At 42.6% G+C, this 16,857-nt stretch overlaps 1 protein-coding gene across 2 annotated transcripts in view; it reads right to left on the bottom strand.

Moving 5' to 3' along the window:
• The window catches only part of LOC110494855 (phosphatase and actin regulator 3-like), an 82,796-nt gene that overhangs the window by 47,027 nt on the left and 18,912 nt on the right, over nt 1-16,857 (bottom strand). For both annotated transcript variants that reach the window (XM_036950993.1, XM_036950992.1), the window contains exons 2-5: nt 2,952-3,101; nt 2,764-2,871; nt 2,431-2,559; nt 1,930-2,160 (exon numbers count right to left, since the gene is read on the bottom strand). In XM_036950993.1, coding sequence (XP_036806888.1) covers nt 1,930-2,160; nt 2,431-2,559; nt 2,764-2,871; nt 2,952-3,101 — 618 coding nt within the window. The remainder of the gene's footprint in view (nt 1-1,929; nt 2,161-2,430; nt 2,560-2,763; nt 2,872-2,951; nt 3,102-16,857) is intronic.

The raw sequence follows: 16,857 nt of genomic DNA, 5'->3' as shown, positions 1-16,857 counted from the left end.
AACTACTACTGCAGCATAAATACTGGAGGCTGAGACAGGAGGGGTCAGGAGACACTGTGGCCCATTCCGAGGACACCCCCGGACAGGGCCAAACAGGAAGGATATAACCACACCCACTTTGCCAAAGCACAGCCCCCACACCACTAGAGGGATATCTTCAACCAAAAGTCACCATTGGCCTCATGGTTTGCTTCCACTCTGGTAACTGAGTTAGGAAGGACACCTGTATCTTTGTAGTGACTGGGTGTATTGATACATCATCCAAAGTGTAATAAATAACTTCAACATGCGCAAAGGGATATTGAAAGTCTGATTTTTTTTTACCAATAGTTGCCCTACCTTGCGAGGAAAACCTCCTTGGTCTTTGTGGTTGAATCTGTGTTTGAAATTCACTGCTCGACTGAAGGACCTTACAATGATTGTATATTACACAGAGATGATGTCACAATCGCCGTAGTGGAAATGACCGGACCAAGGTGCAGGGTGGTCAGCGTACATTTGACTTTATTATAAATGTTGCCAACAAAACAAGAAACAACAAAAAACAAACGTGAAGCTCACTAGGGCTATACAGGCCACTAACAAAGACAGCTACCCACAACTAAGGTGGAAAAACAGGCAGCCTAAGTATGATTCCCAATCAGAGACAACGAACCAAGAACCTGATGTCACTCTGACAGAGCTCTAGAGTTATTCTGTGGATATGGGAGAACCTTCCAGAAGGACAACCATCTCTGCAAGAACCTGATGTCACTCTGACAGAGATCCATTATTGTTATTTTATTGTTACCTTTTTCAATGTTTTATTTTATACTTTAATTTATTTAATAAACAATTACTTATCTCTATTTTCTTCAAACTGCATTGTCTGTTAAGGGCTTGTAAGTAAGCATTTCACAGTACACCTGTTGTATTTGGCGCAAATGACAAATAAAATACATTTCTATGAAACCAAGATTGAACCCTTGGGCCTGAATGCTAAGCATCACGTTTGGAGGAAACCTGGCACCATCCCTACGGTGAAGCATTGTGGTGACAGCATCATTCTATGGGGATGTTTTTCAGCAGCAGGGACTAGGAGACTAGTCAGGATCAAGGGAAAGATGAACGGAACAAAGTACAGAGAGATCCTTGATAAAAACCTGCTCCAGAGTGCTCAGGACCTCAGACTGGGGCGAAGATTCACCTTCCAACAGGACAACAACCCTACGCACACAGCCAAGACAAGTCTCTGAATGTCCTTGAGTGGCCCAGCCAGTGCCCGGACTTGAACCTGATCGAATATCTCTGGAGAGACCAGAAAATAGCTGTGCAGCAACGCTCCCCATCCAATCTGACAGAGCTTGAGAGGATCTGCAGAGAAGAATGGGAGAAACTACCCAAATACAGGTGTGCCAAGTTTGTAGCGTCATACCCAAGAAGACTTGAGGCTGTAATCACTGCCAAAGGTGCTTCGACAAAGTCTTGAGTAAAGGGTCTGAATACTTATGTAAATGTGATTTTATTTATAATTTGTTTTTTCAAAAATGACTCAAAACCTGTTTTTGCTTTGTCATTATGGGGTATTATTTTTTGATGAGGGCAAAAAAGTATTTATTTCGTTTTAGAATAAGGCTGTAATGTAACAAAATGTGGACAGAGTCAAAGGGTCTGAATACTTTCCGAATGCACTGTGTGTGTGTATATATATATATATATATATATATATATATATATATATATATATATATATATATATATATATATATATATATAAAACATACTAGCCTGGTGGAGAGGTATGAGATACTATGATGATCTGTGATAGTTCAACCTAACCCCCTGTCAGCCCAGCTTGGACCGTATTAAGCAGTATGAGGCTTCTTAGCGTTAGCTAGCAGGCTAACAGGACAGTAACAGAGGCTAGCTAGAAGCTGATTTGAGACTTACCCTCTAGACTGCCCAGCCTGGTCAGTAGTTTGGGCCGGTTGGGGGGTGGCGGGGTGCCGGCCCGGCAGGATGGTGGGTCCATTGGGTGGGGTGTCTCCTGTCCCCCTCCTGTCTCAGCCTGTCCCAGATTATTGTCCACACAGGACTCACAGAGGGACGCATCCTCCTCTCCACCCTCCTCACTCTGGCTAGGGACGGCCACCATCACAGTATCCTCTGTCAGGTCCATCACTGAAACAAACAATATCATCATCAACAACACAGTCCTCTGTCAAATTATTGATATTAAAAGTTTTCTTGTGAATCTGAAATGAATCAGCTGGCTTACTGTGGTTCTGATCTCCTATCATTGTGCCTTTATAAGATGCCATACATAATATGACTGCAGAGGTTCACGAAAACAGCCGACACTGCACTGCAGTCCTAAATCAAATTTTGGGGGGACATTTTTCCTACCTTTAGAGGGGTAAGAGGTCAGAGGTTAGAGGTCGGAGGTCGTACCTGTAGAGGGGTTGTCTTCGTCGCTGACCAGGTCCTCTGAGGTGGTTGCCAGGGGAGCCAGAGGTTCCTCCTCCTCTGCATCTGATTGGCTGGGAGGGTCCTCTACCCCCCCACACGCCTCACAACAGTCTAAACACACACACACAAACACAAACACAAACAAACACACACAAACAAACACACACAGGAGTTATACGTTTATCGGCATGAAAATATTAACTTTTTTATTATTACTGTGTGTGTGTGTGTGTGTGTGTGCGTGTGTTTGTGTGTACCTGTGTGTGTACCTGTGTGTGTGTGTGTACCTGTGTGTGTGTGTGTGTGTGTGTGTACCTGGCTCAGTCCCCTCCAGGCCCCTCCTAACCAGTTGGTCTGGGGTCTCCAGGCCCCTCCTAACCAGTTGGTCTGGGGTCTGTGGTACCGCTGCCTTCCTCTCTACAGCTGAAACACACAGAACAATATCAGCAGGTTCATCCTACATTCCGTTAGATAAAAGTCAAGTGTCCATCTTGGTCTCTCACCTGAGGAGTTCTGCTGCTTCTTTTTCCTCCACTTCCAGGGTTTAAAGATCCGCCCCAGACTGGCCAGTTTACTGTTCATCCTTACGGGAGGGGTCCGCACCCCCGAGACCACAACCCCCAGAGCACCCTCCCCCTGCTGCTGCTCCATCACTGAGAGGAGAGAGGGAGGAGGAGAGGAGAGGAAGGGAAGAGAAGAGAGCTCAGATTTAACACAGCATCACCTATAGGACTAACAGGGAACTGTTAGAGGGTAGTGCGAATGGCCCAGCACATCACTGGGGCCAAGCTTCCTGCCATCCAGGACCTATATACTAGGCGGTGTCAGAGGAAGGCCCAAAAAATTGCCAAAGACCCCAGCCACCCTACTGTGTCATAGAATGTTTTCTCTGCTACCGCACAGCAGGCGGTACCAGAGCGCCAAGTCTAGGTCCAAAAGGCTTCTTAACAGCTTCTACCCCCAAGCCATAAGACTGCTGAACAGCTAATCAAACGGCTACCTATTTGTATTGTCCCCACTCCACCCCCAATTTTTACGCTGCTGCTACTCTCTGTTAATTATCTATGCATAGTCCCTTTACCTCTACCTACATGTACATATTACTTGGTTTACCTCAACAACAACAAAAAACGACCACAGACTGGTTCAATGCAGACTGTAAAATTATAAGGAAAAAACTTAGAACACTATCAAACCAAAAGCACAGAGACCCAAATAATGGTGAATTACACCTTCATTACTGTGAGACTTTAAAACTCTATAAACGTACTCTCAGAACCAAAAAAGCACAGTACAACAGCAAGCAGCTGACACTAACAACTTCTGGCAAAACTGGAAAAACCTAAAAGAAAATTCAAACTAGAGGAATTAGAGATACAAAATGGGGACATACGGACAACCCATTTAAAAACCCTCTACAATATCGTTCAAATTGATGCAAATGCAGAACAATGTCAAATTCATGAGAAGTTCAATGTATTAGAAAAATTTACTGACCAGGAGCTGACCAGGAGCTCTATAAGAAATTTCAGGCACTCACATTTTTTAAAGCATGCGGGCCTGATGGTAACCTAAATCATTTCAGGTTCTGCCCCAAATCCAAAAGACTGCTGAACAGCTTCTACCCCCAATCCATAACATTGCTGAACAGCTTCTACCCTCAATCTATAAGACTGCTGAACAGCTGCTACCCCCAATCCATAAGACTGCTGAACAGCTGCTACCCCCAAGCCATAAGACTGCTGAACAGCTGCTACCCCCAATCCATAAGACTGCTGAACAGCTGCTACCCCCAAGCCATAAGGCTGCTGAACAGCTGCTACCCCCAAGCCATAAGGCTGCTGAACAGCTGCTACCCCCAAGCCATAAGGCTGCTGAACAGCTGCTACCCCCAAGCCATAAGGCTGCTGAACAGCTGCTACCCCCAAGCCATAAGGCTGCTGAACAGCTGCTACCCCCAAGCCATAAGGCTGCTGAACAGCTGCTACCCCCAAGCCATAAGGCTGCTGAACAGCTGCTACCCCCAAGCCATAAGGCTGCTGAACAGCTAATCACATGGATACTCGGAATATCGTATAAACCCAAGATGGCGTAGCAGTAGGACGTGTGTGTTTGTCTTTGTCTTATCCCGTGTCTTATCCCGTGTCTTATCCCGTGTCTTATCCCGTGTCCTATCCCGTGTCTTATCCCGTGTAAATAGCCAGTATTTTTCGTATATAACTTAATCTCACTTTCTATCTACGAACTAAATATACTTTCCTGCAACCTGCCTCACCCAATGTGGTACGGATCTGCAAGTTGTATTCCTTAAAACTAGAACTTCCATCAGGGTCAAGCCAGCTAACTAGCTACTAGCCTTTGTTAGCCACGGCTAGCGGTCTTCACCTTTTTCTCAGTCACCAGCCAGCCTTAGCTCGGACAAAACCTACCAGTCTGCACAGTGCGATATCAACCCAGAGCATATCGGACTGCTTCTCTCTACCACATCACCGGATTCCTGCCGCTCTGGATCATTACACCGGATCATCGCAGCTAGCTAGCTGCAAACGTGTGGCTACTATTAGCTAACGGTCCCGAAGCAAGCACCAGCTAGCCTTGAGCTAGCGTCGAGCTAGGCCCATATACCAGCTAATTCTAGGGCTACAATACCTCCTTTGCCAATTGGCCTGGACCCTTATTATCGACACGGAGCCCCGCCGATCCATCAAGACTGGACTGCCGACGTGATCGCCCGATGTGGTCTCAACAGGCTATTCTGTTACAATGTCGCCGGCCCGCTAGCTTTCTGAACGCTGTGTCCTGCTCACCTAGCGTAGTAGTGACACCCTGACTCACCTATTGCTGCTCTTTTGACCCTATGATCACTCGGCTACACAGCTGATGCCCCCTGGACTGTTTCAACAACACGGTACCTCATTTTGTTTACCTGTCGGACCCAGCCCCGAACTCAGGTCCTATATGTGCCTAACTGACCCGCTCTGCCCATTCATCGCCATTTAGCCATTGTTGTCTTAGCTCTCCTGAGCAACACCTGTGATTGCTTTATGCCTCTCTCTAATGTCAATATGCCTCGTCTACTGCTGTCTTTGCTAGTTCTTATTGTTCTATTTCACTGTAGAGCCCTCAGGCCTGCTCAAAATGCCTTATAAAGCTCTTTTGTCCCACCCCACACATATGCGGAGACCTCACCTGGCTTAACTGACGCCACCAGAGACAAAACCTCTCTCATCGTCACTCAACACTTAGGTTTACCTCCACTGTACTCACATCCTATTATACCATTGTCTGTACATTATGCCCTGAATCTATTCTACCACGCCCAGAAATCTGCTCCTTTTATTCTCTGTCCCCAATGCACTAGAAAACCAGTTCTTATAGCCTTTAGCAGTACCCTTATCCTACTCCGCCTCTGTTCCTCTGGTGATGTAGAGGTTAACCCAGTCCCTGTAGCCCCCAGTTCCACTCCTATTCCCCAGGCGCTATAATTTGTTGACATCTGTAACAGTAAAAGCCTTGGTTTCATGCATGTTATTAGAAGCCTACTCCCTAAGTTTGTTTTATTCACTGCTTTAGCACACTCTGCCAACCCTGATGTCCTAGCCGTGTCTGAATCCCGGCTTAGGAAGGCAAACAAAAATTCGGAAATTTCCATCCCCAACTACAACATTTTCCACCAAGATAGAACTGCCAAAGAGGGTGGAGTTGCAAACTACTGCAGAGATAGCCTGCAGAGTTCTGTCATGCTATACAGGTCTATCCCCAAACAGTTCGAGCTTCTACTTTTTTTAAATCCACCTTTCCAGAAATAAGTCTCTCACTGTTGCCGCTTGTTATAGACCCCTGTCAGCCCACAGCTGTGCCCTGGACACCATATGTGAATTAATTGCCCTCCATTTATCTTCAGAGTTTGTTCTGTTAGGTGACCTAAACTGGGATATGCTTAACACCCAGGCCATCCTACAATCTAAGCTAGATGCCCTCAATCTCACACAAATTACCAAGGAACATACCAGGTACAACACTAAATCTGTAAACATACCTCTGCTGTCTTCAACCTGGATCTCAGCGATCACTGCCTCATTGACTGCGTCCGTAATGGGTCCGTGGTCAAATGACCACCCTCACCGTCAAACGCTCCCTAAAACACTTCAGCGAGCAGGCCTTTCTAATCGACCTGGCCCGGGTATCCTGAAAGGATATGGACCTCATTCCGTCCATAGAGGATGCCGGGTTATTCTTTAAAAGTACTTCCCTCATCATCTTAAAAAAGCATGCCCCATTCAAAAAATTTAGAACTAAGAACAGATATAGCCCTTGGTTCTCTCCAGAGCTGACTGCCCTTGACCAGCACAAAAACATCATGTGGCATTCTGCATTAGCATTGAATAGCCCCCGTGATGTGCAACTTTTCAGTGAAGTTAGGAAACAATATACCCACGCAGTTAGGAAAGCAAAGGCTAGCTTTTTCAAAAACGTTTCCAAAACTGCAAAGATATTATCTGTGAGTGCCACAGAACTCATGCTACAGGCGAAACCAAGATGACACTTCAAACAGGAAATGAGCAGAATTTCTGAAGCTCTGTTTTCCAATGTCTCCTTATATGGCTGTGAATGCACCAGGAACGAGCCTGCGCTTTCTGTCGTTTCTTCAAGATGTCTGCAGCATTGTGACGTATTTGTAGGCATATCATTGGAAGATTGGCCATAAGAGACTACATTTTCCAGGGGTCCGCCCGGTGTCCTTTGTCTAAATTGGTGCGTAATCTTCAGCTGCGGGCATTTTCTCCTGGGATTCAGAACAGAAAGCACACGATATATCATCGAAGAGATATGTGAAAAACACCTTGAGGATTGGTTCTAAACAACGTTTGCCATGTTTCAGTCGATATTATGGAGTTAATTTGGAAAAAAGTTCGCCGTTTTGATGACTGGATTTTCTGGGTTTTTTGGTAGCCAAACGTGACGCACCAAACGGAGCGATTTCTCCTAAACAAATAATCTTTCAGGAAAAACTGAACATTTGCTATCTAACAGAGTCTCCTCATTGAAAACATCTAAAGGTAAATTATTTTATTTGAATGCTTTTCTTGTTTTTGTGAAAATGTTGCCTGCTGAATGCTAACGCTAACGCTAAATGCTACGCTAGCTATGAATACTGTTACACAAATGATTGTTTTCCTATGGTTGAGAAGCATATTTTGAAAATCTGAGATGACAGTGTTGTTAACAAAATGCTAAGCTTGAGAGCTAGCATATTTATTTCATTTCATTTGCGATTTTCATGAATAGTTAACGTTGCGTTATGCTAATGAGCTTGCCGGGATAAATACACTCCTGGATACAGGTTTTTTTGGTAGCCAAACGTGATGTACAAAACGGAGCGATTTCTAATACACAAAGAATCTTTTTGGAAAAACTGAGCATTTGCTATCTAACTGAGAGTGTCCTCATTGAAAACATCGGAAGTTCTTCAAAGGTAAATTATTTTATTTGAAGGCTTTTCTTGTTTTTGTGAAAATGTTGCATGCTGAATGCTATGCTAAATGCTACGCTAAATGCTACGCTAGGTATCAATACTCTTACACAAATGCTTGTTTTGCTATGGTTGAAAAGCATATTTTGAAAATCTGAGATGACAGTGTTGTTAACAAAAGGCTAAGCTTGAGAGCTAGCATATTTATTTCATTTCATTTGCGATTTTCATGAATAGTTAACGTTGCGTTATGGTAATGTGCTTAGGTCTATAAATAGGATCCCGGATCCGGGTTTGCTCGCCGCAACTGGTTAAGCATATCCAATCCAAAATTAAATCTAGAATCGGATTCCTATTTTGCAACAAAGCAGCCTTCACTCACGCTGCCAAACACACCCTCGTAAAACTGACTATCATACCGATCCTTGACTTGGGCAATGTCATTTACAAAATAGCCTCCAACACACTTCTCAGCAAATTGTATGTAGTCTATCACAGTGCCATCCATTTTGTCACCAAAGCTCCATAGACTACCCACCACTGCAACCTGTATGCTTTCGTTGCCTGGCCCTCGCTTCATATTCGTCGCCAAACCCACTGGCTCCAGGTCATCTATAAAAGTCTTTGCTAGGTAAAACCCAGCCTTATCTCAGCTCACTGGTCACCATAGCAACACCCACCCGTAGCACGCGCTCCAGCAGGTATATTTCACTGGTCATCCCCAAAGCCAACACCTCTTTGGCCGCCTTTACTTCCAGTTCTCTGCTGCAAATGACTGGAACGAATTGCAAAAATCACTGAAGCTGGAGTCTTATGTCTCCCTCACTAACTTCAAGCATCAGCTGTCAGAGCTGCTTACCGATCATTGCCCCTGTACATAGCCCATCTGTAAATAGCCCATCTGTAAATAGCCCATCCAACTACATCATCCCCATATTGTTATTTTTTGTTGTGCTCTTTTGCACCCTGGTATCGCACATTCATCTTCTGCACATCTATCACTCCAGTGTTTAATTGTTAAATTGTAATTATTTTGCCACTATGGCCTATTTATTTCCTTGCCTTCTTAATCTTACCACATATGCTCACACTGTATATAGATACTTTCTACTGTATTATTGACTGTATGTTTGTTTATTCCATGTGTAACTCTGTGTTGTTGTATGTGTCGAACTGCTTTGCTTTATCTTGGCCAGGTCGCAGTTGCAAATGAGAACTTGTTCTCAACTAGCCTACCTGGTTAAATAAAGGTGTTCTCAACTAGCCTACCTGGTTAAATAAAGGTGTTCTCAACTAGCCTACCTGGTTAAATAAAGGTGTTCTCAACTAGCCTACCTGGTTAAATAAAGTTGAAATAAAAAAATAAAATGTGGTAAATATTTTTCTTACCTCTTATTTTTCTTAAAACTGCATTGTTGGTTAAGAACTTGTAAGTAAGCGTTTTACTGTAAGGTTTACCCTGTTGTATTCGGGGCATGTGACAAATAGAATTTGATCTGATTTGATTTGGGGAAGAAATGGCAAGAAAATAACATAATTCAATAACCAGGGCCTGGGCCTTCGTCAGGGCTGCAATCTGAGCCATACGCTCTTCAATATTTACATCAACAAATTGGCCACTATTCTAGAAAAAAAAAGAGAAAAATACTCAGGCCCTTGTGTTAGTCTCCACAATTCAGAGGTTACATGCCTGCTCTTCGCAGATGACCTGTGCCTGCTGTCACCCACATCACATGGCCTACAGCAGAGCCTGGACCTGCTAGAGCAGTACTGCCAGACCTCGCATTAAAAGCCCCAAAATACAATTTTCCAGAGAAGATCCAGATCTCAGGGAATTAGACCAACTTCTCAATTGGTACAAAATACTGTATATAGAGTCCTGCACACACTACAATTACTCAGATTTAAAATAAGCTCAACTGGACACCTTAATGAGGCAGTGAATGAACTGAGAGAGAAAGCACGCCATTAACCAAACAATTCAAATTTAATTTAAAAAATATGTCTAAAAGTAATTGAATGTGTCATTGAACCAATTGCACTTCATGGCAACAAGTTGTGGGGTCCACTTGCAAAACAAGATTTCACCCAATGGGACAAACACCCCATTTAAACCCTGCATGCAGAGTTCTGTAAGATTCTCCTACATGTTCAGAGGAAAACTCCAAACAATGCATGCAGCGTCTCACCCTGATCTGTTTCACCTGTCTTTGTGCTTATCTCCACCTCTCTCCAGGTGTCACCCTTCTTCCCCATTATCCCCAGTGTACTTATACCTGTGTTCTCAGTTAGTCTGTTGTCAGTTCGTTTTGTTTCGACAAGCCTACCAGCGTGCTCCTGTCTGTCTCTGGTTCCTGTTTTCTAGCTTTCCCGATTTTGACCGTTCTGCCTACCCTGACCTGCCATTCTGCTCCTGTCTGTCTCCGTTCTGCCTACCCTGACCCTGCCATTCTGCTCCTGTCTGTCTCCGTTCTGCCTACCCTGACCCTGCCATTCTGCTCCTGTCTGTCACCGTTCTGCCTACCCTGACCCTGCCATTCTGTATCTTTCAGACTCTGCACTGAACTACTGACCTCTGCCTGCCCTTGACCTGCTGTTTGAGTAACAAACTGTGTTACTTAGAAACTGTCTGCATCTGGGTCTTCTCCTGAGCCTTGACATGCAGGACATAATTAGGCAAATAACCACTAATAATGAAAACTCAAAAAATTGCAATTAAGTTTTGGAAACATCTAAAATACAGTGGCCCCCTCTCATATCATTACCAAGCCCTGCAATGCCAAGAGCTGAGCAAAGAAAAGACTCACCTCATCGAGCTGGTCCTGGGGCTTGTCATTTCTTCCCCAAATCAGATTGGGATTATTGGTGTTAAAATACAACACTCATGTTATTTTGGACCACCAGGCTGCTGATGTCACACAGCCTGTCATTTTTGTGTTTATACTTTTCATAACAACAACAACAAGTTTTATGTTGGGCGACAATAGAATGTTCATGATGTCACTGCGACAACTGTATACAGACATCTCAATGGACGTAGCATAAACTAGCCTTTAGTGTCGAAATCTTTGATTGTTTAGTACACTACTGTACTCACTCTGTTTAGCACATGGCCTCATATGTGAATCCTTAAAGATGTGGGTGGGGCTAAGGCTTAAGAGGGTGTAAACGATGATGAATGGGTGTAGACAAAGAAGAGCTCTCCAGGAGGTACCAAAACATTCCAGGGACATTTTCTCAAAAGTGGGGTTACAAGTTTAGCAACTTTCAAAGCAGAATGACTTTCCCATTGTTCCTCAACTGTAGTGTATGACAAACAATGTTTTATCTCTGAGTCCATACTTTTATCCAATGTAAAAAAAAACACTAATTTTGCTGCATAAAACCAAATCGAGCCGGTCGGTCACATATGTACATTGTTTAGTCATGCAAATAAAGCTAATTGAATCTAATTGAATTGAAAGAGAGAGAGAGAGAGAGAGAGAGAGAGAGAGAGGGAGACCTCACTTGCTTTGGCAATGTTAACACATGTTTCCCATGCCAATAAAGCCCCTTGAATTAAATTGAATTGAGAGAGGTACAGAGAGAGAAAGAGAGAGAGACCTTGTAATCTGTAATAGGAACATGTTGAATCTCTTCAGCGACAGGCTCTATAATGACCAATCAATATTCTGGGAATCATATCTGTTTCTGTGGTCCAGACCTGTTAGAGAACAGTCAACTTGGGATGTGCCCTAAACCCTAATACTTATGAATAAAACAATTAGCTACCAAAGCTACTCGCAGGATTGGTTAACTCTTGAGGTCACTATGGTCTCGACCAATTTAGTTAAATCCTCCTTTAGTTTTAGTGCCACCCACTGTTGGAATAACCTACAAAAATCCTTGTATCTTGATTCCCTGATGCCACTAGGGCAGTTTACGACTCTGGTGTTGAATGAATTCATTGAGAATTTCATTTTTTTTCTCGATTGATTGTAGTTCAGTGGAGGCTCCTCAGAGGAGGAAGTGGAGGACCATAACAATAAAAATTGTGAAACAAATAGATAAAGCTACCCTAAATATAATCACGTCACCAAATAATTGATTAAAACACTATTTGGCAAAGAAGTTCTACAGTAGTTCTACAGAAGCCTTAACAGCACTCTGTTTGGTAGCACCATGGTGAACAGCTAGCTTCCCTCTTCCTCTGAGCACATTGACTTTGATACAAAACCTAGGAGGACCTCCTCCAACCCATCAGAGTTCTTGCAGCATGAACTGATTTGTTGTCTCCCCAATCAAAGGATCAGATAATTAATCTAGTAATGAAAGCATAAGCTACAGCTAGCTAGCACTGCAGTGCATAAAATGTGGTGAGTAGTTGACTCAAAGAGAGAGAAAGATAGTAGTTGACTCAAAGAGAGAGAAAGTTGAACAGTTTTGAACAAATTCATTTCTTCCAAAATGAAGGAGAAGCGAGAGAGAAATAGAGAGATCTTGTTTTTTTTTCACTTTCAGTTTCCCTTACACAGCTTGCTAGTTTAGCCTACTGAAACACCCTGCTCAAGCAGAGGGATGCTACTTCTCAGAAAGTTTTAACTAGGGTGAGGCCCCTTTTTTCTCAATTTCCGCCTGACTGACAGTGCCCAAAGTAAACTGCCTGTTACTTAGGCCCTGAAGCCAGGATATACATATAATTTGTACCATTGGAAATAAAACACTTTGAAGTTTGTAGAAATGTTAAAATAATGTAAGAGACTATAACACAACAGATATGGTAGGAGAAAATCCAAATAAAAACAACCAAGATATTTTTTGTTTGAGAGACCATGGTCTTACAATGGAAAGTATAGTGGCATACTGAATTCTAGCTCCCAGGATGCAATTCCTTCCACAGTGTGTCAGCAGTCTATGTTCAAGGTTTCAGGCTTGTAACTTCCAAAACAAATAAGAAATATCAGTTTTAGTACAGGGACAATGTCTTGGAAATTCATGTTATATAGACAAGACACACCTGCTAAAATCGGTTTCCTATTGAACATACTTCTTTCCGTAAGAAATATTATAGTTTGATTATATTTTAGGGTATCTGAGGAGTTTAGGGGTAGATTTTCGGAATCTTTTCTCTGCATGTTGAACGAGTGGATTACTCAAATCGATGGCGCCAACTAAACTGACTTTTTGGGATATAAACAATTTTATCGAACAAAACAACACTACATGTTATAGCTGGGATCTTTGGATGACTATTCAGAGGAAGATTTTCAAATAGATTTTCAAAAAGTAAGTGAATATTTAATTGCTATTTGTGAATTTATGAAACTTGTGCCGGTGGAAAAATATTTTGATGTAAGGCGCCATCCTGAAACAATCGCATGGCATGCTTTGGCTGTAATAGCTACTGTAACTCGGACAGTGCAGTTAGATTTACAAGAATTTAAGCTTTCAACTGATATAAAACACTTGTATGTACCTAAATGTTTAATATCCATAATTTTAATGATTATTTTATTTGAATTGCACGCACTCTAGTTTCACCGGAAGTTGTCCCGCTAGCGGGATGCCAATCCCTTTAAACTGTCAAGAGGAGTAAACAAGGTTGTCCTCTATCAGCATATATATGTATTATTTCCATTAAAAAGTTAGCTATTAAAATCAGATCCAACAATAATATCTAGGGATTAGAAATACAGGACTTAGAAACAAAGGTGTACGCTGTGGATTCATGTTTTCTTTTAAATCCACAATCTGAATCGTTCCACAGCCTCAACTCTACTGGATCACTGGAAAAATACAAATTTGACATTACTGTGTAGTTTACCAATAAAATGGTCTGATGGTGATGTGGATATACTTGGTATACATATCCTGAAATAAATAAATGATCTTACTCCAATATATTTTTAAATAAAAAATATGAATGACAGTCATCCAATATGCTGTAATAGAAATAAGGTCATGCTCATAATTGTTTTTTTTAAATTGCCCTCCCTCATCTGAAACGGCACAGCAACGACCGGCATCAGTCAGTGGTTTATTGTTGAGGTTGTGCCTGGTGGTTAATTGTATTCTTCTTGTTTAGTTTTGATGTAAATTCTTCTTCCTGTTGTGACAAAATGTTTGTACTCAGGGCACGACTGGGAATGAGGCCCTGGTCTCAAATTGGGCTACCCTGAATAAATAAAAGTTAAAACGTATCTTTATGAGCACTCTTGAAAAATAGTGCAATAGGATGTGATTTAGAATGAGCTCTGACTCTGCTCACAGCCTGGTGTCTGAGTGATGGAAGGGAGAGACAGGCTGGATGGGTCCCTGGGGAACCAACAAAAGTAACTACAGATCCATAACAAAACACAAGCGTCTGCTACTCTAAACATGGAATGGATTTCATTCAATATTTACTACAAATACTTTATTAGATAGGACCAATAAACCACTGAAAGGAAGGAAGAGGGGAGGGAGCAGCACCTACATCAGCAGTAGTCTAAGTCTTATCTACAGTACAGCAGGTGAACAGGGATTTGCAACAAAGTGCTTTAGCATTGATTCCCCTGCCTGCTGCAACCACAGGCTAACTGCATTATACAGGCCATATTGATAGGTTGGGGTGTCTACTGTACTAGCATAGTGTGATATAGTGTAATATACTGTAATATACTGTACTATAGCATAGTGTAATATACTGTAATATACTGTACACTATAGTACAGTACAGTACACTATATTATAGTACAGTATAGTACACTATATTATATTATAGTATTATAGTATACTATATTATACTATATTACACTATACACTATATTACACTATATGTAATATACATACTATAATATAATATAGTGTACTGTACTGTACTAATCTGTAATATACTGTACTATAGTGTACTATAGTGTACTAATCTGTAGTGTACTGTAATGTATTATTTTGTAGTGTATTATAAAGTAGTGTATTGTACTGTACTATAATGTTGTATACTGTAGTGTACTATACTGTACTATGTAGTGTACTATAGTGTACTATATTTTACCTTTATTTAACTAGGCTATTTTCAATGACGGCCTAGGAACAGTGGGTTAACTGCCTTGTTCAGGGGCAGAACGACAGATTTGTACCTTGTCAGCTTGGGGGTTCGAACAGTAACCTTTCGGTTACTGACCAACCGCTCTAACCACTAGGCTACCCTGCCGCCCCAAGCTGTAGTGTTCTATACTTTAGAGTACTATAATGTACTATAGTGTACTATACTGTGGTGTACTGTAGTGTACTATACTGTGGTGTAGTGTAGTGTACTATACTGTACTATAGTGTACACTCCTGGCCCAGGAGTGTGAAGGTGAACGGAAAGGCCCTGGAGCAACGAACCGCCCTTGCTGTCTCTGCCTGGCCGGTTCCCCTCTTACCACTGGGATTCTCTGCCTCTAACCCTTTTACAGGGGCTGAGTCACTGGCTTACTGGGGCTCTCTCATACCGTCCCTGGAGGGGGTGCGTCACCTGAGTGGGTTGATTCACTGATGTGGTCATCCTGTCTGGGTTGGCGCCCCCCCCCCCCCCCCCCCCCCCCCCCCCCCCCCCCCCCCCCCCTTGGATTGTGCCGTGGTGGAGATCTTTGTGGGCTATACTCAAAACTTGTCTCAGGATGGTAAGTTGGTGATTGAAGATATCACTCTAGTGGTGTGGGGGCTGTGCTTTGGCAAAGTGGGTGGGGTTATACCCTTCCTGTTTGTTCCTGTCCGGGGGTATCATCAGATGGGGCCACAGTGTCTCCTGACCCCTCCTGTCTCAGCCTCCAGTATTTATGCTGCAGTAGTTTATGTGTTGGGGGGCTAGGGTCAGTTTGTTATATCTGGAGTACTTCTCCTGTCCTATTCGGTGTCCTGTGTGAATTTAAGTGTGCTTTCTCTAATTCTCTCCTTCTCTCTTTCTTTCTCTCTCGGAGGACCGGAGCCCTAGGACCATGCCTCAGGACTACCTGACATGATGACTCCTTGCTGTCCCCAGTCCACCTGACCGTGCTGCTGCTCCAGTTTCAACAGTTCAGCACCTGAGGTGCTGACTTGCTGCACCCTCGACAACTACTGTGATTATTATTAATTGACCATGCTGGTCATTTATGAACATTTTAACATCTTGGCCATGTTCTGTTATAATCTCCACCCGACACAGCCAGAAGTGGGTCACCCCTCATAGCCGGGTTCCTCTCTAGGTTTCTAGGTTTTGGCCTTTCTAGGGAGTTTCTCCTAGCCAACGTGCTTCTACACCTGCATTGCTTGCTGTTTGGGGTTTTAGGCTGCGTTTCTGTACAGCACTTTGAGATATCAGCTGATGTAAGAAGGGCTATATAAATACATTTGATTTTATTTACTATACTGTAGTCTACTGTACTATAATGTAGTGTACTGTAGTGTACTATACTGTAGTGTACTGTACTATAATGCAGTGCACTGTACTGTCATGTAGTGTACTGTACTGTCATGTAGTGTACTGTAGCGTACTATACTGTACTATACTGTACTGCAGTGTACTATACTGTACTATAGTTTACTATACTGTGGTGTACTGTACTATAATGTAGTATACTGTAGTGTGCTATACTGTACTATAGTTTACTATACTGTAGTGTACTATACTGTAGTGTGCTGTAGTGTACTGTACTGTACTGTAGTGTACTGTACTATAATGTAGTGTGCTGTACTGTACTGTAGTGTGCTGTACTCTAATGTAGTGTACTGTACTATAATGTAGTGTGCTGTACTATAATGTAGTGTACTGTAGTGTACTGTACTATAATGTGGTGTGCTGTACTATAATGTAGTGTCCTGTACTATAATGTAGTGTACTGTACTATAAAGTAGTGTACTGCAGTGTACTGTACTATAATGTCGTGTACTGTACTATAATGTAGTGTGCTGTACTATACTGTAGTGTCCTGTACTATAATGTAGTGTACTGT

Source organism: Oncorhynchus mykiss, chromosome 17, assembly GCF_013265735.2.
Source record: "Oncorhynchus mykiss isolate Arlee chromosome 17, USDA_OmykA_1.1, whole genome shotgun sequence".
Lineage (NCBI taxonomy): Eukaryota > Metazoa > Chordata > Actinopteri > Salmoniformes > Salmonidae > Oncorhynchus > Oncorhynchus mykiss.
The sequence above is the reverse complement of the archived record's forward strand: the minus strand, read 5'-3'. Positions and strand labels throughout refer to the sequence as shown.